The sequence below is a fragment of the Oryx dammah genome, unplaced genomic scaffold (assembly GCF_014754425.2).
Source record: "Oryx dammah isolate SB20612 unplaced genomic scaffold, SCBI_Odam_1.1 HiC_scaffold_9, whole genome shotgun sequence".
Classification (NCBI taxonomy): domain Eukaryota; kingdom Metazoa; phylum Chordata; class Mammalia; order Artiodactyla; family Bovidae; genus Oryx; species Oryx dammah.
In genome coordinates, this window is record NW_024070193.1 from 45789208 (window position 1) to 45802597 (window position 13390).

A 13390-nucleotide genomic window follows, 5' to 3' on the forward strand; every position below is an offset into this window, starting at 1 on the left:
GGGGTGATAGATTTTTTTTTTAATCCACACACACACAGTCATACACATGGTATTTCATAACATATGCCATTTGCTTAAGAGGTCTTAAGAGGATGCCTCCAGGCCACTTCAGGACTATGTCTTTGTTTTTCCATTGGAGAAAAAGGGTGTGCACCGAAAGAAGGCTTTCATCTCCAGAAAAATCTCAGGGTTGTTTTATTTTAAATCAATGGCAAGGAAATGATTTGTAATCCAAACACCGTGAAGGTAGCATGGGTTTTATTCTGAGGAGGAAGGAGTGAAAGCAAATGGATTTAGAGCCAAAGCATAAATTTTTTTGACACCAGCCACTTAGGGGCCAAATAATAACTTGTTATTAATTCCTCATAACTAAGACTCTAACAAACAATTCTTTTAAGAGTAAAAGACTTAGTTCAGCTTTCGCAACAACCCACTTGCAGTCACAGCCCAGGCAAGGCCTTTGGGAATTGAAGTGTATTTCTAACCAAACTCAGTAGCATCACTAATGGCTAATTGCAGCTGGAAAGCAATAGGTCGCTAAATATTTTATAAATGCAAGCAGAGATCATCCTAGTGGGTCAGCTCAGAGAAATCGGATCTGTTGGAATGATTTTCTAGTTTAAGGAAGAGACCTGAAATCTGGTTCCAAATCTGAAACCCTCCCAACACAGGGCCCTCTGAGCCAGGATGGGGGAGGGTTCTTCTGCTGGCCTCTCCGCCCAGAGCTTTACGGCAGAAACCCTCTGGCTGCTGGCTGGAGGGAAAGCAAGGGAAATGTACAGGGTTGGTGAAAACCAGAATTTAACTTGATGGAGATGGAGTCCAGCTCAAATTGCTCTAAGCAGTTCACCAGCTTGAGGTCACAAGAAACCTTAAGTGCAGAGTCCAAGGGTGCAGACAGGAGTTTGTTTTCCTGCTGCACGGCTGTGATGCTCTGCAACGGTGCACACAAGACCCAGAGGCCTCCAGCCAGCTCCCTCTAGGAGAGTATGGCGAGCTGGGGCATCAACGGGCAAAAGGCTGCTGTGCTGACTCCAGGGCCAGCTAACGCCCACCCTAGCTCTCCTCAAAGGACCAGGTCCTTGGCTTTCCTGGAAAGAAAGACAACCAGGCTACATTTTAAACCCATGTTGGCTCTGTGTTACCCTAATGTAAGAGAATAAGACTCAGAGCAGCTTTTTTGCTCTGGGATTGAATTAACTGAAAATTATATTTACATTTTAAAGCTGTATTTTTGAATTGAGATCACTGTAGTTAATTGTATAGATAATCATATGCAGATGTAAGAAATAACACAGAGATTTCATATACCCTTTACCAAAGTTTTACCCGATAGTAACATTTTGTAAAATAATATCACAACCAGGGTACTGAAATTGCTACAATCTAGGAATCTTACTCAGATTTCTCCATTTTACTTGATCTTGTGTGTGTGTATGTGTGTGCGCACGTGCACGTGTGTGAGCGTGTACACCTGCACATGTGAATATTAAGCTTTATATGATTTTATCACTGGTGCCTGTTGTATTGCCCTTTTATAAAGCTATTTTTTTTTTAAAGATTTAACATGCTTTAACAACTGAACCCAATAAAACCTACACCTGGACCAGGGTTTTTTCCAGCATGAACCAGTCAGGCATATGTCATCACTGTACATGGTGACAGGAGGCGAGGGGTACAGAACGATGCAGAGACTTCCAGGAGGCTCTGAGGTCCCTGAGAGCCCAGCCACAGAAGTCAGAGGCAGAAATGAAAAACTACTATGGAAGCATGTGCCCTGTTATTCCAGTTAAGTTTTCAAAAACACATATAATCCCAATGGTGATGGGGTAAGGGAGTAGATCTATAATAAACAGAAAAAAACAGAATAGCCATTCAATTCAGTTCAGTCACTCAGTCATGTCCGACTCTTTGCGACCCCATGAACCACAGCACGTGAGGCCTCCCTGTCCATCACCAACTCCCGGAGTCCACCCAAACCCATGTCGATCAAGTCGGTGATGCCATCCAACCGTCTCATCCTCTGTCGTCCCCTTCACCTCCTGCCCCCAATCCCTCCCAGCATCAGGGTCTTTTCCAATGAGTCAGCTCTTCACATTAGGTGGCCAAAGTATTGGAGTTTCAGCTTCAGCATCAGTCCTTCCAATGAACACCCAGGACTGATCTCCTTTAGGATAGGCTGGTTGGATCTCCTTGCAGTCCAAGGGACTCTCGAGAGTCTTCTCCAACACTACAGTTCAAAAGCATCAATTCCTCAGCACTCAGCTTTCTTTATAGTCCAACTCTCACATCCATACGTGACTAATGGAAAAACCATAGCCTTGACTAGACGGACCTTTGTTGACAAACTAATGTCTCTGCTTTTCAATATGCTCTCTAGGTTGGTCATAACTTTCCTTCCAAGAAGTAAGCGTCTTTTAATTTCATGGCTGCAGTCACCATCTGCAGTGATTTTGGAGCCCCCAAAAATAAAGTCAGCCACTGTTTCCCCATCTATTTGCCATGAAGTGATGGGACCAGATGCCATGATCTTAGTTTTCTGAATGTTGAGCTTTAAGCCAACTTTTTCACTCTCCTCTTTCACTTTCTCAAGAGGCTCTTTATTTCTTCTTCACTTTCTGCCATTTGGAGAGAACTGCAAATTTTAATTTTATTTTTTGTACTTTATTTTTTTGTAATGACCATGCCCTGATGGGAAAAACATTACTTAAAGTATTTTCCAGGAAATATTTGACTACAATATAGGGTATTCCCTGAAGTAACTTTTAAGAGTAATTCATAATAGCACCATCTTACATTTACCAAGCACACTAACTACAGCCTGGCCTTGTTCCTAGCCCTCTAGATGGATTATTTCATTTACTCCTCAGAGGGTAGCTGCTAAGTCACTTCAGTCGTGTCCAGCTCTGTGTGACCCCATAGACGGCAGCCCACCAGGCTCCCCTGTCCCTGGGATTCTCTAAGCAAGAACCCTGGAGTGGGTTGCCATTTCCTTCTCCAATGCAGGAAAGTGAAAAGTAAAAGCAAAGTCGCTTAGTCGTGTCCGACTCTTAGCGACCCCATGGACTGCAGCCTACCAGGCTCCTCCGTCCATGGGATTTTCCAGGCAAGGGTACTGGAGTGGGATGCCATTGCCTTCTCCACTACAGGGTAGGCACTCACCTTAACCCCATTTTACCAAAGAGAATCTGAGGCCTAGAGAGGTTAACTAACTCACTCAATGTCACACAGCTAGCAAAGGGTGAATTTCAAAGTAAGAGACTCCTAGCAGAGGCAGCAGCTAACACTTAAGGAGTCCCTGCTATATCCAGGAATTTAATGTGCTTTTCTTGTTTACCTCTCAGAACAATCTTGCAGGGTAGGCACTATTATGATGAGTATTCTATGGATGACGAAACTGAGGCTCAGAGAAGTTAAGGACCCGACCCAAGGTCACAGCAAACGAAGCTGCATGTGCTGGGGACTGAGCCAAGGCCAGTCTGGCTCCTGTACCAAACTAGGGAGCCATAGAGGATTCCGAGGCACGGCTGAGGTCAGCACAGATCAACAATGTTTAAGAAGCATAAAGAAAGCAAAAAGCGCCCGTGCTTTAGGTCAGATCTGTGACCCTGGTGCCATGAGGCTCAGGTTTTCATAGGAGAATCTACCAAGGCCACGAGGCCCTGGGCAAATCCCGTAATTATGTCTTGGGCTTCCTCTTCCAAGAAATGAGGACTAACTAATGATGCTTTAAACAGTACGACAAGCACAGTCTGCACTTTTCAAGCACCAATTTTCCAGATACTCAATTTACAATAAACCATCTCAAGTTTCTCTCTCCATGAGAACAGTATTTCAAACAGAAGTTCCACTTCTGAACAAGGAAGCTCTACCAAATAAATCTACTTCCCCCCGAAAGGTATTGAAAACAAATGAGAACTTTATGCTCAGTAGGAGCCAGACATAAAAGACCATATATTGTATGACTCCATTCATACTAAGTATCGAGTATAGGCAACTTATAGAGCCAGGCAGCAGATCTGTGGTTCCCTGGGATGAGGAGTGGTGGTGCTTTAGTCAATGAGTCATGTCTAACTGTTTGTGACCCCATGGACAGCAGCCAGGCTACAGTCTGTAGTCATGGGATTCTCTAGGCAAGAATACTGGAGTGGGTTGCCATTTCCTTTTCCAGGGGATCTTCCCGACCGAGGGATTAAACTGGGGTCTTCTGCATTACAGGCAAATTCTTTGCCAACTGAGCCACCAGGGAAATCCACTATGAGAAGTAGGGAAACGGAATTAATTGTAAATAGACAGGAAGGATCTTACGAGGCGAGATGGGGGAGGGCAAGATGTGAACGTTCTAAAACTGAATTACGGTGACTGTTGCCAACTCCGGAAATTTACTAAAACACACTGTAAATTCTTCACTTAAAATGGGTGAATTTTACAGTATGTAAATTATACCTCAATATTTTATCATCAAATTATATGCAAACAAGCATCCCTGGGCTACATATGTCACAGCCAGTCATTTCAACAGAATATGACAAACGCATTCTTTCTTGATCTCATGATGGAGCCTTTCTCCAGCTACAAGAACGTTCTCAGACAGCAAAAGCGTTTAGGAGTAGCAATCAGTGATTGGAAAATCAGCACTGATAAATGGCACATAAACGAACTAATCCACATGGACTAGACTATTTTCAATTAGATAATTGTCATAGCATTTGCTTAGATGGCAGAAGTTCACGATACATCCATAACGCCAGCTCTTTCCAATTTTCACTTTTATACTTTCCTCAAGTTATAGCCACTTCTTGGAGATTCAGCCATGCCCTTCCCTTGGCTGTTGCCCTTTATTATCTATTTTCAAAATAATTTAGACTTGGCCCAAAAGCCCAAGTGTATTAACTACTAAGACCTATAAGACACACATGATTTGGCTTTAAAAAAAAAACCACAGAAAACCTATTTTCATGCAGCCCTTGATGTATGTATAGGAATAGAGTGAGGTCCACAGTACTATAGTACTTGGTAATAAAAAATAATGCTCATTTGTCCGCAGTTAGAACAAAATGAAAAAAGAACAAATTGGTTGTTATTTCTGTTTAAATGGCTCCATGTCCAAAATGACAGAAGCAAAATGAACCTAATTCTTACAAATGTCCTATGTCCGTTCCCACCTTGTAAGTCACATGATAGCCCGACATACAGTTAATGCTCAAAAAAATGGAAGAGTTTGTTTTACTCCCAGATGAGTGTTTGCAAAGAAAGGCTCATTTCTAACCAACCAGAGGGCCCAGAGAGGGATGAAAACATAAAAGCTTGGTGTATATCTCATCACCTCCAGATGAACATGTATCTTGGAAAGAAATCCCCTCCCTGCCAGGCTTCCTGCATAAAAAAAGACGTCTGGAAACAGGCCAAGTTCAAGTCCAGTGTGACATGATGAGGCACAAAGCTGCTAAGAAAGAAGCTGCATTAACAGAAAGGCATCGGCAGTTGTGGTCCTAAGCCAGAAGCAAACAGGCAGACTGCCGGCCACAAGTCCTTACAGGTGAAAGGTGCTGGCTGATCATGAGAGCTTTAGGGACAGTCCCGGAGATGGCATGGTGGCAGAGGCCAACCCAGAGCCCAGTTCATTGCTAACGGCAATGTGTTTGGTCATGACCAGCGTCTGCATGGTGCTGGGTCTATGCACTGGGAGGTGGGAGTGAGGTGTCACTTGCCAAGAGTAGAGACCTGACGGGGAAGCTCTGGCTACATTTGCCTGCTCATCAGCATCACTATCAGTTGAGATTAGGGTGTGATGATTGTACTGGCTCACTTTCCTTTGCCAGGGTTGTTTGAGAGCAGGGCACCAGAGCAACTTACTGAAGAGACTGGAAGGAAAAAAGAAAATTACTATCAAGTATTTACAACAGGCTAACAGCTACCAGGCGGAGAAGGCAATGGCACCCACTCCAGTACTCTTGCCTGGAAAATCCCATGGACAGAGAAGCCTGGTGAGCTGCAGTCCATGGGGTCACGAAGAGTCGGACATGACTGAGCGACTTCACTTTCACTTTTCACTTTCCTGCATTGGAGAAGGAAATGGCAACCCACTCCAGTGTTCTTGCCTGGAGAATCGCAGGGACGGGGGAGCCTGGTGGACTGCCATCTATGGGGTTGCACAGGGTCGCGCACAACTGAAGCGACTTAGCAGCAGCAGCAACAGCTACCAGGAGCAGTTTACAAATACTATTTCACTTAAAACCAGTACAACACGGTGACACAGATATGACCTCCATGAGATACCGTGAGGCAGAGAGGGGGCCAAGTGACTTGTCCAAAGTCAGACAGGACATAACTATGGACTTGAACCCGGTATGTTGGACATTATAATCATCCACCCCACCCTAGACTGAAACACTCAGAGTTGACCTATGGGGGCCATTCATCACCAGGGTATTTAATGAAGGCCTCTTTGGTGATAACCAAATGGCTCACTCATCGACTGCTCACCACGTGCACAGCAGTCTGCTAAAGTGCTGGATGTCTACCACCTCCTTCAATGTCTACATTTATCCTAGGAGGGAAGTACTACCATAGCCCACATTTTAGACAAGAAATTACACAAGGTCACAAAGCTATGAGAGGGTCTGATTCTATTTGACACCCAAATTGGGGCTCTTGGCAATGGCACCCCACTTCAGTACTCTTGCCTGGAAAAATCCCATGGACAGAGAAGCCTGGTAGGCTGCAGTCCATGGGGTTGCTAAGAGTCGGACATGACTGAGTGACTTCACTTTCACTTTTCACTTTCCTGCATTGGAGAAGGAAATGGCAACCCACTCCAGTATTCTTGCCTGGAGAATCCCAGAGAAGGGAGAGCCTGGTGGGCTGCCATCTATGGGGTCGCACAGAGTGGGACACGACTGAAGTGACTTAGCAGCAAGCACAGCTGAGTAAACAAAATAAATCCTACCCTTGAGAAATTTAAGCCCTAATTGAAAAGGTAAGACAAATTAGCATAATACAGAGGAATCAGCAGGAAGCGCCAGGTGAGAAAAGCTCTTAGGGAGTTCAGATGGCTAGAGACTGGGGAACAGGTACCACAAAATGCACAGCTTTGCCCACTGCCAGCCCTGGGGTGCTGCTGGTACCTCCACTCTAGAAAGAGCCCTGAGCAAGGGACATGCGTGGTGTAGCCATGGATACTATCAAACAAACCCAGGCTGAAACCAAGGTGACAAAACCAATGGGCAGAGAGACCTTTGTAACAGAGGTGAGGTCAGTGCTGATAAGCTAGGCCAGCTCCTTTCTCTAATGTGACCCTACAAGGCAGAGGCCTACAAGGCGCCCTGTATCAGTACAGACCCCAGGGCCAAGGCCTGATGGCGCTTTCTCTCTGGGGTGGACATTCCCACCCCACAAGACATCACAACCACCAGCAGGCCACAGCACCATCCCCCACATGGTGCAGCCCTCCTCCTCTAGCCCCAGAGATCCCTGGGGCTCTGAGAAATGAGGAATCCCTCTCAGACTGGAGGAATGAGCTCCACTGGTGCTGCTCCTCTGCTTCACCTTGGAATTCTTCACTAAAGAATCTGGACACCTGCCCGAGGCACTCCATCAAGCTCTGGGTTCCCACTGTCTAACAGCATCATTTGCATCTCGGCTTTTTGCAGATGATAATTACTGGGTAGTGCTCAGCCCCTGAAAACTGGCCTGTGTCCAAAAGACTGACTACTGACTGGCAGGAGCCACCTCTGATGAGGGGACGTGCACTCTCTCATAGTCTCAGGGCTCAGTACACCCCAGACCACGCCACATGCTCTTTTCAAATCCTGCTACACGAAGGCCATCCTGAATATACCTGCCAGGAAATCAGTGGCCAATCTGGTAACCGGGTGACAGTCTCAGAAACGTCCAGGTGAGAAAACATGACAAAGACCCCTCCTCGAGAAAGCAGGAGGAAACTGCCCCACAACAAACCACGAGGATGTGATGAGAAAACTCCACTGTTCACCAGTGTCTTCCTGGAGCTGATATCACAGCTCAGGCACAGAGGGGTGTGACCACTGCACCATCGCTCAGCAGCAGTGTGACTCCCCCGCTCCATCTCAGGGATGGGGGAAAACAAGAAAGCCCACCTCAGAGAATACCACTCAGCAAGAAATCACTTGAGATCAACTCAGTTTCTGCACCACACAAGCCAGGGACCAGAAGGACACAGAATCTAGACATTTTCTCTCCTGAAGAAAAAAAGAGCCATGCTGCCTCTGACAGCTGTGTGATCCAAGCAAGCTGCTTCTCTGGGTGCCTCGTGGGTTAGGAAGATGATGTGAGATAATGCAAGGCAAGGGCCCACGGCTCTACTAGCTGAGAGCCCAGGTGCGGTGGAGGGCAGACCCCACAGCAGGGTGAGGGCCCTGTTCTGTGCTTACAGTCCTGGGACTCTGGATAACCTATCTGCGTCTCAGTTGCTTTGAATGCAAAATGGAAATAATGCTTATTTCAAAGGCCGCTTTGAAGATGAAATGGGTGACATCAGGAAGTGCCTATCACTCCCACAAGGTGACCTGGGAGGGACCAACATATGTCTCCTGTATCCTTGGCTACCAATATTAGTGTTGCTGTTCAGTCACTAAATCGTGTCCGACTTCTTGTGACCCCCTGGATTGCAGCATGCCAAGCTTCCCTGAGCTTCCCTATCTCCTGGAGTTTGCTCACACTCATGTCCATTGAGACAGTGATGCCATCAACCATCTCATCGTCTGTCGCCCCTTCTCCTCCTGCCTTCAATCTTTCTCAGCATCAGGGTCTTCTCCAATGGGTTGGCTCTTTGCATCAGGTGGCCAAAGCACTGGAGCTTCAGCTTTAGCATCGGTCCTTCCAATGAATATTCAGGGTTGATTTTACTTTAGGATTGACTGGTTTGATCTGTTACCCCAAACTAATTTTATCTTTCAGTTTTCAATCAAAAGCACCTCTTTAGGAACTCTTAACAGTGTAGGAAACCACCTCAGAATCCAGGGAACACAGTTACATCTACATCAAGCCCATATTTTCACTATTCACAGAGACTTCTCTTGCACATGTGGTAGTGTGACAGGATCAGAAGAAAACAAGTCCTGCCCAGTGAACTCCTTGCTTCCAGCAAAAGTGGACACAGAGACCAAGCATTCCAAACCAAATCCCTGTCATCCTGATCTACGCCACAGGCTTCTTTCAGGCTGGAAGCAAGTCTCGTGAAATTTATTTTCCAAAGAAAACTGGGCACATTGATAATGAAGTGTAACTTCCATATCCATGGGCTCTACATATGCAGATTCAACTAACCCCAGATTGAAAATATTCAGAAACAAAGAAAATTCCAAAAAGTTACAAAAAGCAAAACTTGAATTTGCTACATTTGCCACGGCTGGCACCTATTTGCACAGCATTTACAAAGTATTAGTCATTGTATCAATAAGTAACCTAGAGATTTAATATATACGGAAGGATCTGTGTAGGTTACGGAAGGATCTGTGTAGGTTCTATGCAAATATTGTGCCATTTTATATGAGGGACTTGAGTATTCATGGGTTTTGGTACCTACAGTGGTCCCGGAACCAATCCCCTATGGATACCGAGGATCAACTGTATCTTTCTTTTGCAGTTACTGTCTTGAAAATATTATTTTCACCTTCTGGACAGCTAAAAGCTTTTTTATTAGAGAAAGGAGGGAAATTGGATGGGAACAATTAAGAGCAGGAAGAGAACTGTAACAGACTACCTTAAGAGGGCAAATACAGAGCAGGTCCCCAATCCTCCCCTCCGTCAAAGATGATCACAAAGTAGAGACCCTGGCATCCGTGAGGCATGGACCAGCACAGGGCAAGGTGCACCAGAATCATGCAGAGGGTGCATTAAAACCCAGACGCTGGGCCCCACCCGAGTAGGTCTGATTCAGCAGGTCTGGGGCAGGGTCCAAGAATGTGCATTTGTAATATGTTCCTGGGTGACACTGATGCTGCTAGATGGGACCCCACCTTGAGTACTGCTAGCACAGTATTTAAGAGCAGTCTATGTAGGGTCCTAGAGCCAGTTTACATAGGTTGAAATCACCTACGAGCTATGTTACTTCAGAAGAGTTGCTTACATTTCTTCTTATAAACCTATGAAATGGAAAATCATAACAGTCCTTAAACTCCTATGCTTATTTTAAAGATTAAATGCATGAATCTACTTAAAAGTACCTGGAATAGCGCCTGGAACATAGTAAATACATAATAAACAGAGGCTATCATCATCATTATCATCTGGCTGTCAGTTTTTTTTTTAAAGGTTCAAAATATATAGATATATGAAATATATATATAAAATATGTGCAATATATTTTTACTTCTCTTGACAAGGATATATGCTACTTTTCTAAAACCTACTATAACCTTTCATTTAGAACCATATGGCTCAATAATTGATTTGAAAAATCATCTTACTATGGTGTAAGACAGCAGCTCATCTCATACTTTACTGCGCACAGAAATTTCCTAAAGGTATTGTTAAAATGTCGATCCTGACTCAGCAGGTCTGTGGTGCTGCCCGAGAGCCTGCATTTCTAACAAGCTCCCAGTCCACATGCCTAGTAGCCTGGCTTTAAGGGACACAAGCTGATCTAGTGAGGTCTGGGCCAGCCCTGGTTCTGCTAGAACAGAGAGATGCCTTTCTCCTGATCACCTTCAGGAACCCAATAAATGCACAGTCCCCCCTGGGCTGTCACTCCTCTCTCCTTTCACCTCCATCATCTCCTTCAGGGAAGGACTGGGTGGGGCTCCGGGCTTCAGCCCTGCTCCCACCTAGTAGTAGTATTGAAAGCCGCTCAGTTGTGTCTGACGCTTTGTGACCACGTGGACTTTACAGTCCATGGAATTCTCCCGGCCAGAATACTGGAGTGGGCAGCCGTTCCCTTCTCCAGAGGATCTTACCAACCCAGGGATCGAACCCAGGTCTCCCACACTGCAGGTGGATTCTTTACCAGCTGAGCCACAAGGGAAGCCCCTGCTCCCCGCTCCCCTTTGCCAATTAAACACTTTTAACTGTCCTATAGGTGAAGTGTTAACATTTCCAGGGTAATAACCTCAAAAGATAAACACGTTCAGTATACAGCCAATTATAAACTGTTTAAAAAACAAAAGTTATTTTTAAGACATGGAAACAGGCCATCAGAGAGCAGAATTTTGAAAAAAAATCTTTTGATTGCTTTTACTCAAAACCTAAAGAACTTCCTTCCCACAGTCGCTCTTTAAACATTCTGTTTTACCCCACTTCCCCCCTCCCCTGCAAAATCTCTTTTTCTAGGTTCTGAATGAAAACCCCAAAAGCCCAACTAAGAAGCTCACACTCAGCATTTGGGTATATCTTTATTTAATACCCTCCTTCTTCTCAAAAAGCAGCACCTCTTTGATATAGCCTGGTGGTAGGTTCCCAGGTAATTCCAATGTCAGCTCATATTTTTCTGTTAGAAATATTTCTCTCTATATATATATTTTAAAAAACCCTATTTCAAATTGGTGATTAATAATTTTTTAAAATAAACAATTTCCTAAAATAAAAACATTTAATAATGACTCAAGTTTCTATTAACCCACCAAAACTCATTCTGTCAAAAGAAAACAATGAAAACTCTTAAAACAGAGTGCTAAGATGCCACAAAGAGGGAGGGCACTACTGATATTTGCAACAGGTATGAATTTCAAAGATATTAGTTAAGCAACAGAAGCTAGACAAAATAATACACACTGTTGATTCCATTTACATAGTCGAGAACAGGCAAAACAAACCAAAGGGGATACAAGTTAAGACGGTGAGTGGTCTATCGGAGGGAGGTGTAAACTACAAAGAAAAAAGGGGACAAAGGGACGTCCCAGGATGCTGGAAACACAGCTTCTCTCCTGGTGGCTTTACAGTCACCATGTAAGACATGTGTACTTGACCTTATACTCCACTGAGGAAATAAAAGACTGCTGTGAGAGCAGTAAAACAGCCAGTTCTATACAGATGCTAACAGGGAAAGGGTCAGACTGGAGTAAAGAACAGAATTTACCCTCCTCCAAGAGGTCCAGGCTCTCCTGCTGCTCCCGGGGGGGTTTCCTCTGTTCATTCTGGCAGTCATACTCAAAACATTCTTCTTCTCCCACATCTCTTAGGGACATTGCTGAAGTCACCCCAGAGCCAACACATCACCCTAAGGAGCTGTGCTTGAGGGAGCTCCTGGCTGCCTTCCTGGAGGAGGCATTGGGGCCGGAGCCCCTGGGGCGCACGCAGGGGCCTGGTGGGGGCCACAGACATGCCCGGGCTCAGCTGAAATGGAGGGTGTGCACAGGGCCACTGGCCCATCGTCACCAAGGTGGCCCCGGAAGGGGGTGGCTCCCAGAGCCAGGAGGCGGGGCAGAGGGGGTGAAGCACCTATCAGGAACGGGGAAAGCCCCACCCAGTCCTGGGGAGGGGCTGGACGGAGGTAGGGGGCGGGGTGGTTCTGACAGGTGCTATGGAGTCAGACGGGAGGGGAGTAGGCAGGTGCATGGTGTCAGGCCAGCTATCTGCATCCAGATTCTTCTCCCACTTTTTCTCCCCCAGAAGCAATGAGGAATGGTGACTTCCTGGAAGTTTCACGGAGAGACTGCAAAGGGTAATTTACCAATTACGCCTCAAGCAGATACATACACCTGTCTAAAGTTCGGGCTCTGGCAGAGGAGGTGCGCTGGTGACTGATTGCCCAATACTCTCCATGAGAGAGTTTCTGTGGGTGTGCCTCAAAAGGGAGACAAATCTTGAGTGTGACAAGAGTATGACACAGTGCTGAATAGAGAAGGAAAAGACCATTTGGGTTTCTAGCAAGAGGAAAAGGGAAAATTGTAGGAAACGTTACTTGTGTTAAGCCTAATTCATCCCAGTCTTTCTTTGGTAATAATATATTGCATTTGCTCTTTTTAAACTGCATTTTATAAATTCCACTCTTATTCTACATCCATGGTTTCACAGCCAAACTTATAAATTTTTTTTTCTAATTGCAGGATAAGGAGGGTAAAATCTATAGCCTAAAAGTTTGCAAAGTTGCCTGAAAAAAAGAATCCAGTTTTATTGCATATCTCATGATCAATTCCTTTGCACTGTTTGATCTTGCCTGTAACAGTGAAATGGCAGGTCCTTCCACCAAATCCTCTGAAAGATAGCCTGAAGCACTGGTGTCTCAGAGAATCACACCATATTCTACAATTCCTGGGCTTTAGCCACCTCCCCACTACACTGTGGCAGTTCTCTCTGCTCCTAAAAGCTATAGCAGGAGGCCTAAAATACCTGTCTGCCCAGTCACCTCCCTCAGGTAACCAAGAAGGCCTTGAGCAGAGGCAAGATTGTCAGCAAGAATTCTGTGCACAAGTTC

At 45.3% G+C, this 13390-nt stretch overlaps 1 protein-coding gene across 10 annotated transcripts in view; it reads right to left on the minus strand.

Annotated features, from left to right (window-relative positions):
- Nucleotides 1-13390, minus strand: part of TRAK1 (trafficking kinesin protein 1) — a 156300-nt gene that overhangs the window by 40524 nt on the left and 102386 nt on the right. Inside the window, exon 1 of one of the 10 annotated variants that reach the window (XM_040246057.1) lies at nucleotides 12053-12282. The exons of 8 other annotated variants lie outside the window; for them this stretch is intronic. In XM_040246057.1, the coding sequence (XP_040101991.1) occupies nucleotides 12053-12161 (109 nt within the window). In that variant the 5' untranslated portion in view covers nucleotides 12162-12282. Of the gene's footprint in view, nucleotides 1-12052; nucleotides 12283-13390 lie in introns of those variants that run through there. One more of the 10 variants, XM_040246064.1, reaches the window with a different exon arrangement.